The sequence below is a fragment of the Corvus brachyrhynchos genome, unplaced genomic scaffold (genome assembly GCF_000691975.1).
Source record: "Corvus brachyrhynchos isolate BGI_N302 unplaced genomic scaffold, ASM69197v1 scaffold65, whole genome shotgun sequence".
In the NCBI taxonomy this organism is placed as follows: Eukaryota; Metazoa; Chordata; class Aves; order Passeriformes; family Corvidae; genus Corvus; species Corvus brachyrhynchos.
The window spans coordinates 2,996,423-3,007,818 of NW_008238365.1; the positions used below are offsets into that span (position 1 = coordinate 2,996,423).

The 11,396-nt window shown below is 44.2% G+C and overlaps 2 protein-coding genes across 2 annotated transcripts in view; both read right to left on the reverse strand.

The window, feature by feature from the left end:
- The window catches only part of SFPQ (splicing factor proline and glutamine rich), a 15,517-nt gene extending 15,153 nt beyond the window's left edge, over positions 1 to 364 (reverse strand). Inside the window, exons 1-2 of the mRNA XM_017736116.1 lie at positions 330 to 364; positions 28 to 79 (exon numbers count right to left, since the gene is read on the reverse strand). Coding sequence (XP_017591605.1) covers positions 28 to 79; positions 330 to 364 — 87 coding nt within the window. The remainder of the gene's footprint in view (positions 1 to 27; positions 80 to 329) is intronic.
- LOC103616960 (platelet-activating factor receptor) overlaps positions 1 to 9,592 on the reverse strand; it is a 32,214-nt gene extending 22,622 nt beyond the window's left edge. The window contains exons 1-2 of the mRNA XM_017736146.1: positions 9,586 to 9,592; positions 2,983 to 2,986 (exon numbers count right to left, since the gene is read on the reverse strand). The gene's annotated coding sequence lies outside the window, so the exon portion shown is untranslated. The remainder of the gene's footprint in view (positions 1 to 2,982; positions 2,987 to 9,585) is intronic.
- Between the last annotated feature and the right edge of the window lie 1,804 nt (positions 9,593 to 11,396).

Sequence of the window (11,396 nt, forward strand, 5' to 3'; positions counted from 1 at the left end):
ATGTCAAATAAACGTAATTTCAATTACAGTTCGCTGCTTCAGCGCGGCCGGAGCCTTCGCTTCTGCTTTGAAACCCAATCTGAGATAAAAAATGTCCGATTTATGCATTCAAGGGTGGTAGTGGAGCCCCGGCGCCAACATGGAGGGTCACGTTCACTCTTTTGTGTGAAAAATCGGGCAGGGAAGCGCCAAAAAAACCCCTGGGAACAGCGATCCGCGGTTTCCAGACTCCCTGGGAATGCAGGACAAGTCTTGGTGCGAACAAAATCGACGGAAATTTCCCAAAATGTACCCGGTGCGTTCTGAGGTGAAAAATAAAGCAGCTGTACCCAAGTCCATAGTGGTTGCAGTCCCGACACTCCATGTTCCATTACAGAAAACAGGCCAAAAGCACATTCCATCTCTTCAGTGTCCCTGGTTTCAGCAGTGCCGCGCGGGAGACACAACGTGATTCCAGCACGACGTTTTTATACGTTCCCTTCACCAGTGTGTCAGTCCATCCCCCTCTCAAGCTCCCAAGGATGTTTCACATTCAGTTTCAGGTCTGAAAAATACAAAAAACAAACCCCGTGAGAAACCCAAGGGAAAGTCCCATGTTAATTGCACAGACCTGGAGCTGTGGCAGTGCTGTGATACAACATCATCAATCTCATAAATATTTCTGATACCCTGGGGAGGTCAAAGGCCAGTTTCATTCTTCATTGAATCATGAATAGTTTGGGTTGGAAGGGACCTTAAAGCCCATCCTGTTCCAGCCCCTACCATGGGCAGGGACACCTATCCCAGGTGACTCCAAGCCCTGCCCAGCCTGGCCTTGGACACTGCCAGGGATCCAGGGGCAGCCACAGCTGCTCTGGGCACCCTGTGCCAGGGCCTCCCCACCCTCACAGGGAAAAATTCCTTCCCCATATCCACCTAGCCCTGCCCTCTGGCAGTGGGAATCCATTCCCCTTTGTCCTGTCACTCCAGGCTCTTGTAAATTGTCTCTCTCCATCTTTCTTGCCAGCTCCTTCAGGTACTGGAAAGAATTAGGTCTTCCCAAAGTCTTATTTTCTGCAAGCTGAGCAATCCCAATTCTCCCAGGCTTTCCTTGCAGGAGAGCAACAACAACAACAAAAAATTCCCTATGGCTTTATATTTTTTAAACAAAAAGGAGCCACAGATTGATCCTGGCCCCGAATCAGTGGTGTAATGGCTGTGGGACTTCAGCCACTTCCAAGCACTGCAGAATGGAAACTCCACGTTGTTTTAAAATGGATTCTGGCCGTGGCCCTGCTGCCGGCAGTGAGTATTTCCACCACGAGGTGTCTCAGAGGTTAAATCACTGCAAGAACAAATTTGGGACTGGCTCTTATCACACACAAACAACTGGCATTGCCGTGCTGTCACGTCTGGTTCTATCTCTTCAGGAAACAAGTAATATTGAGTGGAAAAGGGTTGAGTTTGCCTTTGTTGTGTCTTAAGTATAAGTGAACTGTATTTTAGGGAGCTACAAATTTTTATCTTTCTTCAAAGGAAATAAAGAGTATAATTCTACTCCTAATTCTGCAAAAATCTGCATGACAAAAATCAGAACAGAAGAAGGGAGGGGCAGCTCTGATCTCTGCTCTGTGTGACCGGGGACAGGACCAAGGGAAGGGCTGGAGTTGTGACAGGGGGATGTTAGGTTGATTATTAGGAAAAGTTCTTCCCCCGGAGGCAGGTGGGGCACTGGACAGGCTCCCCAGGGAATGGTCACTGCCCCAAGGCTGCCAGAGCTCCAGGAGCATTTGGACAATGCTCCCAGGCACAGGGTGGGATTGTTGGGGTGTCTGGGCAGGACCAGGAATTGGACTCGATGATCCCTCTGGGTTGCTTCTAACTTGAAATATTCTGTGATTCTATGACTCTATGAAAAAATCTGTACAACAAAAATCCGTAGAATTTATCTGAAGTCCACAAAGTGGCTTTGAATTTCTCCAGATCTAGTAGAGGCCAGGGTAAGAGTCCACGTTTTGCAACTGCAATATGAGTGTTTATCCTGGTCTTCAAATCAAAGAAAAACTGGTGCCTGAGCAGGACTTGAAGTAAAAACAACCTCTGTTAACAATCACCTGTTTTGTAAGTGTTCATGCTGGGCAGCTTGCTGGTTTCATATAAAAACAAACACAGAGGAAGAAAGCTTGGGATGTTATCCCCAGTATGTTCCACTGTAAACAAACACATCTGAGACTGAAAATTCTCTGTGACACCTGGGGTAGGAGTTGAAGTATTTCTCCATCCTTCACATTGATCTATTTATCGGGGTGTTCAGTGCATACGTACATTAGTTCAGTTTAATAGGGGCCATTGAGAGAAGCAAAAGCAGAAGAACTCCAGACCTTTCTCGCCCTCAAAATATTAATCTATTTAAAAATAACACTAGTGTTACTACTTCTGAAGATTTTTCATACTGTGCAACTGATCTAGAAATTGAATTAAGCCATGGTAAGAAGCAGTCCGTGACTAATAAGGAAAAGACCTGTAGCAGCCTTAGAGGAATATGACAGAGGGAATCAGGCTGACACAGAGGTGCCCAAAGTTCTGAATGTCTCAGCTGCCACGAGCACAGGATAATCCTCAGGTAATCCCTGTGTGGAGCTCAGCAGGTGATTGATTTAGATAATTTTTTTCCTAAACTGTTTCCTCCTCTTATAAACATAAACACAAGACTGGCAAGGAGAAATCTGAATTATCTCTGTATTATTAATTGCAGATTGTAGGAGGAAGGAGCAGCATGTGTCCAAGCTGCTAATTAGGAATAATTACCCCATGAGGTTCTGTAAGTGTCCCAAGTACAAACAAACACAAATCTCACTAACATCCCTTTTCACTGAAGAAGCAATTAAATGTTGTGAGGAGATGCCGTGTCTGCACTCCCTAGGCACTCCCTGGACAATTTTGACCAAGAAGAAAACAGTTTAAGGGCTGTGTGCACAAATTCCAGTATGTCCCAGAACCAGAGGCGCTCAGGAATTTTAAGAATCAGGAAGCAAAGAGAGGAGTGGGAAGGGAGAGCAGAGCAGGGAGGCATCCAGAAGGTGCAGAGTCCTTGCCCTGCTGCAGGATCTCCTAAACCGAGTCTGTGGAGCACGGGGATAAACCTGCCTGGAAGAATAGGGATTCCTGCAGAACATTTCATCATTCTGAAACTCACCACGGTGTCATGAAGAAATATCATCTTTGCTAGAATAAAAGAAGAAGCAAAATGCCAACAGCATCACCTGGTACCCAAAGCTGAGGCAGGATGGCAGGAGTGGCCAAGAGCTGCTGCAGTGGCTCTTCAGCTCACAGCAGCTTTCCTGGGCACTCAGTGATGAGGGTTCTCCTCTCCCTCCAGCACTGTTTTCACCTCTCCTTGATCACAGATTAAATCTGCTCTCCAACAGGCTTTCCCTCTATACCATGACAAATATGCCTATAGGCTTAAAAATAGAGAGCTCTGAGATTGGGAAGTTCTGTGCCTTGACAAGATCATACCATCTGGATAAACTGGTCTTTCCCTTCTCTTGCTGCCTGTGTCTCCTCTCTCAGCAGTAGCTGCACTGCCAATGGGCAGAGTGATCCTTGGACAGTTGAGCATGCCAAGACTGTCTTCCAAGAGGCTGCAAGAGCCCTCCATTCCCAGTGATGTTAATTGGAGTTAAGGATGCTCACTGCTATGCAGGAACACTCAGCACAGTTGTACGACAAAGCTGTCAATCCAGACATGTCCTTGAGCTGTGGAGAGAAATGAGATAGATGTAACTAGAATTTATCCCACTGCCCTACAGTTAACAGTATCCATGTCATCTATGAAGAGAATCTAATTTTCTATGGTTTTCTACCATAAAGAATTTGATTTTGTATTTCTTCAATTAAGAGAATTTAAAACTGTTGTGTTTTGTCACCTACTGGCCATGGTCCTTTAGATGCAGCCCAGAAAGCCAGCTGTGCCCTGGGCTGCATCCAAAGGAGCAAGGCCAGCGGGTTGAGGAAGGGGATTCTCTCCCTCTTCTCCTCTCTGGTCAGACTGCCCTGGAATACTGCATCCAGTTTTGGTGCCCCCAACATAAGGGGAACATGAAAGTGGTGGAGCAAATCTAGAGGAGGGACATGAACTTAATAAAGGGACTGGAGCACCTTCCCTGTGGAGACAGCCTGGGAGAGCTGGGGCTGTTCAGCTGAAGAAGAGAAGGTTGTTTGGAGACTTCACAGCACCTTCCAGAATCTGCAGGGGCCTCTAGGAAAGCTGGAGAGGGACTCTGCATCAGGAACAGGACAAGGGGGAATGGCTTCCCACTGAAGAGGGGAAATTGAGTTTGATATATGGAAGAAATTCTCGCTTGTGGGGGTGGGCACAGGTTGCCCAGAGAGGCTGTGGCTGCCCCATCCCTGGAAGTGTCCAAGGCCAGGTTGGACGGGGCTTGGAGCAACCTGGGATAGTGGGAGATGTCCCTGCCCATGGCAGGGAGTGGAATTGGATGGGCTTTAAGGTCTCTTCCAATCCAAACCAGTCTGGTTTTATTATTATTATCTGTGACAATAAATATGTGGCAAGAATGGGATGTAACTGTTACAGAGAATCCTGTTCTTCCATCTCACAGAGAGACAGGGAAACAGATACATCAACTCTGCAAAATCCCAGCAGTTCTGAGCTGAGCTCTGGTTAATGTTTGGCTACGCACAGAATGTCAGTGGGGCAGAAGGGAGTAGACTCACAATGCTGTATTTCATCAGGCTGCCATGACTTTCTCAAAAATCTAAAGCCTGGCAATATCTTCTCTGTATATATATTTTTTAATCCATTGCTATTTCCAAATGAAAAACTCACACAAAAAGGGGAACAGAAAATTAAAACCATTCTTTTTTCATAACACAAAAATGGTGGAAATATTAAAATAAACAGTTTTATTCTGCAGTTGGAAAAAGTGATGTAGTCACAGCACTAATTCAGGATGATATTAAAAAGCAGCAACCAGAGTTTGTGAGTGGGCAGTAATTCCCAATAACGATTTGAGAGGAGGTCTCCAAACAACGCAAATGGCCCAAGAACTCCAGAGGTTATTTGTGTCATTCTTCAGTGACTCTTAGAAGAGAAAGATAAAATTAATCCTGCTGTAGCATCAGGCACTTGAAGAGACTTCGCAGGGGATTACTGGTCTGACAACCTGACACCTATCCCAGACCTTGAGCACCATCAGATTTTGCAAAAGTCTAACAGTTCCCTTTTTGAAAATTAGTTTTGGCATCTTATTACGGCAAATATTCTCTAAACATCACAGTATTACAATGTCTAGCAGAGCCTGCAAGCAGTCTGAAATGTCTCGTGCAGGTTTTACTGATCTCACCCCGTCTTACTCCAGGGGCTCAGAGGGCACAGCTTGGTGCCAGCATGAACTCTCCCACTGCCAAAGGACAATGGGGTTGTCACAAGGAAGAGGTTTATTTGGGGTAGGAGTTTGGATTTTCTTCAGGGAGACAAGAGCAGATAGAAAAACAAAAGGAAAGACCCAAAAGCAAAGAGAAAACTCACATTTCCTCTCTTCTGCTTCAACAGAAGAATCTGCCATGAACCTGCTACAAAACTTCTGTAGCTATAAACTGGATTTCTGGTAGAAAAACTTTCCAATAAATCTGTCCTGGTAGCACAAACAAGTCACAAATATAGCTGGAAAATAGATAATGACTGTATAAGAAAAACAAGTGCAACAAAGAGAAATGTTCTGCTTGCTCTTATGGCAACCTCCACCTGCCAACTGTGGATGAGATGCACTCATGTCCCAAGAGGGCATCAAGCTGATGGTCTACAGTTAAATAAGAAACTCAGTTCTCTGTCTGGGTTTTGTTCTTCTGCTGTAGAATTTTTCCCAACAGATCACCCAGTACAAAAAAAAAAAGCTTCAAAATTGTGCACTGATGATTTTTAAGGCTCCAGAGTAAGAAAAACACAGAGCCCCTGACGCAGAGCAGCATCAGCTGTTTGTAACACAGAATTAGCTATAAAATGCATCCCACATCTGTATGTTGGTCACTGTCTGTTTAAATATTTCATGATGTGTGCAATTAAGTTCCTTCCTCCCTGGTGACTCTGTGACTTAAGAAATCCAAAGTACTTATCTTGACCTGTGTTTGGGGTTTATTTTTACATTTGCACAGTGACAATGAATCAAACCAATTTCTTTTGTATTTATAACCAGATTCACTTTGAGGAGCTAAGAGCTGCCATATTTGGTGTGCAAAAACTGCTGTCTGGCATGTTTGGAAACAAAAGCCTGTGTTATTGAGACTTAAAAAGAGGATGCAAAATAGATTTATAATTATTGTAATTAGAATAAAAGCATGATTGCACTGAACTCAAATCCTGGTCCAAATTTCATACACATGCACAAACCATCCAAACAGAAATTAACTTCATAATTAATATTGGATCATTCGTATTAAAAAGAAGGCACTATTAATTATTGATGATGCTTGTGCTTTTCCTGAGCTGTTTCCATCTTTTCCCGTCCAGTTCATGGAGTGTTGTGGGTAATGCAGTGTGTACAAATAAATCCCTCAGAGGTGCATAAGTTACTCCACGCTCCTGCACGCAGGAGGACCTGCTCCTGGATGTTCTTATCAAGCAGAATACAGAGGGGCATTTGTTTGCACGAGCAGAGCTAGAATATTCTCTTTAGAGTTCAGCTTCCTCCTTTCATCCCACCCACCACCAGACACTTCCTGACATTTCTCCTGCAGGCAGAGCAAGGCAACTGCCTTTTTTTTTTTCCTTTTTCAACGGCTGCTCCTTCAGTTGTCTGTGGGTGGTGGGGGAAGGGGATGTTATCTCAACAGCAAACACAGCCAGAGCAAGTCTGGGAATGAGGGGGAGTTTCAGGATGGAAATAGGCCCCTGCCAGCCCTCCTGCGTCTACGTCTCTATGACTAAGCGTTTGCTTTTAAAAACTTGGCTTTTCTCTTTCCTTGATCCTTGTTGTTTCCAAGCCTCCTGTTCCCCTTTGTCCTGGCAGCCCCTGACATCACCAGCGCCAGGGAAACGCAAATCCTACCCAGCATGTGGAGGGACAAAGCCAGAGCAGCCCCTGAGCTGGGACACAAACCCACGTCCTCACTGCCCCCAGGTCTGCCCCCTCTGCTCAGGGCCCAACGGGAGACACCACTGCAATTGTTTTTCCACTGAAATATTCTCTGTATTTTCTTACAGCATTACAGCCCTGCCTCGGAAGAGTTGGCAGTATGCGAGCACCTAAAATTAAGAGGTGTCCACAGTTTTGCCCATCTCTGGGACAGAAAAGGCCACTAGCTGCTCATCTACACATCCCTTCTCAGTCTGTGACAACAAGGACAAAGAAGTGCCCATGGTTTAGTGGTGAATGTGGTGGTGGTACTGGGTTGATGGTTGGACTTGGTGATCTTAGGGGTATTTTCCAACATTAACAATTTCATGATTCTTTGCGGGTACAACATCTGCAACAGCCATGTTTTCCTCCGCCCATCTCCCAAAGCTGTCCTATTTGGATGCTCACTGGAAAGAAAACAAGATTATTTGTTGTTATTAATTCGTGTTTGGCCCAAAACACACAGCAGGGCTGTTCCACCTGCAGCTGGAATTCTCTGCAGAGACCCTGCGCTGGAGCAGAGGCAGGAGTGCCCAGCCCCAGCCCACAGGGCTGGCAGGTTTTCAGGAGTGCCCAGCCCTACTCCGTATGGCTGGCAGGTTTTCTGGGTGATCTATATTCAGCTGTGCATGCCCGTGGGGATGTGCAAAGATCATTCATCCAGTTCACTGAACTGCAGCCTGCATGTGGAGGGGGTTTCATGGTTTCTTTTTAAATGTCACTGGTTTAAAGAGGAATAGTCTCATGCAGGATTGCGCAGCAGATTGGAATATGGGCACTCTAGGGGTGAATTAAAAAGCAATTCAAAAACAATAGTGTGGAATAATCTTATCTTTTTCCTGCCTTATCCAGGCATTTATCTTGGTCTGTTCTGCAGGAGTCATCACCACATTATCTATGTATTCTGCAGTGTCTTTTTTAGCCACATTAGTACACAGACAGTTCATGTAGAATCACAGAATCATGGAATAGTTTGGGTTGGAAGGGACCTTAAAGACCATCTTGTTCCAGACCCTGCCACGGGCAGGGACACCTTCCACTATCCCAGGTTGCTCCAAGCCCCATCCAACCTGGCCTTGGACACTGCCAGGGATCCAGGGACAGCCACGGCTTCCCTAGGCACCCTGTGCCAGGGCCTCCCGACCCTCACAGGGAAAAATTCCTTCCAAATATTCCATCTAACCCTGGCCTCTGGCAGTGGGAAGCTATTTCCCCTTGTCCTGTCACTCCAGGTCTCTCTCCATCTTTCCTGTTGTCCTCTTCAGGTACTGGAAAGCCACAATCAGGTCTCCCCAATGCTGAGCCAACAACACCCAAGAGTCAAGAGTAAGCCAGGTCTGAACAAGCTGAAGAATGTCCTGCTCTGCTTCCAACACCCTACAGAGAACGGGCTAGGATGTCTCAGACCACACCGGGGTCGGTCTGGTTTTAAATGGTGGCTCTCACTGTCACCTCCTCATCTGTCCATCACAGCATCAGCATCAGCAAACCTGCAGCAGGCAGAGATTTCAACAGCACACAGCTGATTTATGACCTGTTCTAGTGACAGGATCTATTTCTCACAGAATACTTTTGTCCTGGGTTGCAGTGTATTCTATTACCATCCTCATGAGCTGTTGAAATCAGGTGGGGCAGTGTTTCCTTGCTTCCTTCCCCCCAGACTTTCTGTTAATGGCCCATCATTGTCCTGCTGCACGACTCAGAGATAACTCCCTCTGGACTATCTTCTATTAATGAGCCTAATCAACACTTGGCCTCATGACTCATTACCCCATTGTGAGATGCTCCACCCAGAGGGAGGAACCAAGCATCCCATCCTGGATATAATCTGAGACTGAACACCAGAGACAACGCCTTTCCACTGGATTTCCAGAGGACAGGAGCTATACAGCCACCACTGGACCAAACTAGTACATAATTTGGCACCCAGTGTGGGGCTTGCTCTGAGAGAAAGTCAGAATTACAATTTTGTATTCTACCAGACTGCTACCACCACCCTGACTAACAGGGACTCAGGTTGTATCTTGACTGTCAGTTTGAACCAGTGTTTTCTGCCTTTATTTTGTTTTCGTATTAAATTGTTATTCTGACTTGGTGTCTCCCACTACTTTGTTTTCAAACTAGTACAACTTTGTATAGTGGTCTGAAAGCATTTTCTGTTGGATGTTGAAAGATCAGATATTTCCATCACTCCCTAGTCTACATAGGAGAACCACACAATGACACAAAGATGTCTGTTCCCATTAGAATGCTTGAACAAGTTCATTTTATATGATACTATGGAAATTTACAATGTAGCCCCAAGAAGTTACAGTAGTTTCATTGAGTCTTGTGATGCCAGCCACTGGAGCTCTCATGATATTTGAGGTTATCCCGAGTGGCTGCACATTTGGCACTGGGATTACTTGAAAACAGAGGTTTAGTCAACACAAAAACACACACAGTTTCTAAACTTTAGCCTGAAAACGTGAAGGCAGCCTTTGCAATGCCTCAGAAACCAGAGGGCAAAAAGAAACAGCGAGTTTATTTTCCTAGATACCTTAATTCCTAAACCAAACTTGTTTTTTAAGGTCTTCCTCATACTTGAATTTCTCAACGCTTTTGTTAAATTAAAAAATACTTATTCTTTATTATATTTATTATGTAGTAAATTTATTTCTCTATTTTCTGTCTTCCTAGAAAATCCCATTCAGAAATCTGTGCATTTTCAGCTGGTCCACAGCATATGTGTGCTGTGACCCAGATGCTTTTGGGACACCTGTGTGTTCACAGTGGCCTTTTGTGTACAGCACCTGGGGAACCCTGAAATGTGCGGCCGATATTGAGAATATTCTAGAATTCCTAATTCTTAAAAAAATTAAATATAAATCCCTATTAAATTTTTTATTGCTACTGTATTTTGTTTGCATTTAAAAAAGATTAAAATATTCATTCTTTTAATTTGTAGCTATCTAAAGATAAAATTGTTTTTAAATTACTATAAAATTTCACATTAGGCTCACAGTCCACATGTAACATCTTTTGCCATTAAAAAACTTCAAATACTTTGAGAACTTTTACAAAACGACTAATCAACTAGAATTATTTTAGACTTCAGGATAAGGATTCTTTTAATTTAGATTTGAGGATGAGGATTATTGCATAAGTGAAAAGCATTATTAAATTATCACATTCATTATCTCTCTGTCCTTGGAATGCCATGATTTCTAAGGGAGACCTGACAGGACTTCCTAAATGAATCCCAATATTCTGTATCCAGCATTTCAGGCCAGCTGAAGGACAGTGTTTATAAAAGGATCATTTCAGTCACCACTGAAATGCAGCTGCTGCTTAGCACCAGCCTTTAATTGTGCAAATCTGATAAACTGAGAAGTGGAGATTTCCTTTAAGACCAAGTTTTAATTAGCAGATAAATTATTTAATTATTAAAGAGACAGGAACACATTGTCCTTATCAACTTGTGGGTGCTGGGAATGTCCGACATTGCTCACAATAAAAAAATTAAACAACCTGTATCTCACACATAGTTTCAAATGTTTTCTTACTAAGCCATCAGTGTTCATTGGATAGAAGTTACATAGTTCCCTTTTAATTAGTGTTCTATCTTCTATTGGTTAATGATCCTCTTGCTTCTCATGATAATTAGTGTCATGCTTGGTGTTTCTCCTCTTTTGGGTTGGTGGTTTCTTGGGTCAGTGGTCCAGGAGTTGGCAGTTGTGACCTCCCCCTGCCAGAATTACCCTTTACCCAGTTGGAGTTGATTCAGCACAATTGCCAGGTTGGGTATATTAGTTTCTTCCTTATCTTGGCAGTTCTGCCAGATGTCTTTGTGGCCCATCAATTGTGCATTCCCTGTATCCACCATCAGTGGTACATCCTTCTCCCCAAGCTTTGTTAAACTCCCTCTAGGTCTGAGATCATGAAGCATGTCCAGGCCTAAACCTTAACAAGGCAACTCTACCAACAACTTGTTTTTCTAACACCTGGACATCACTTAGAGCTTGTGAGATGCTATTTGTTGCACGGATAAAATCTCCCTTCTTGTTGATGAGGCTTGAAAGCACACACAGATCAAACACTACAGAACATCCTTAAGAAAATTTTTACATATTCTACATTTTACAACAGTACCAACAAATGTTAAAATTCAGTAAAAAATTACTCAATTCAAAATGAATGACGCAGCAGAGGCACAAGAAGCAGAACAGGTGAGGTGGGCGCCATGGGGGCCGTGAGGGCGGTGCTGTGGCCTGGCCGTGCTGCGCGGGCCCTCAGCCC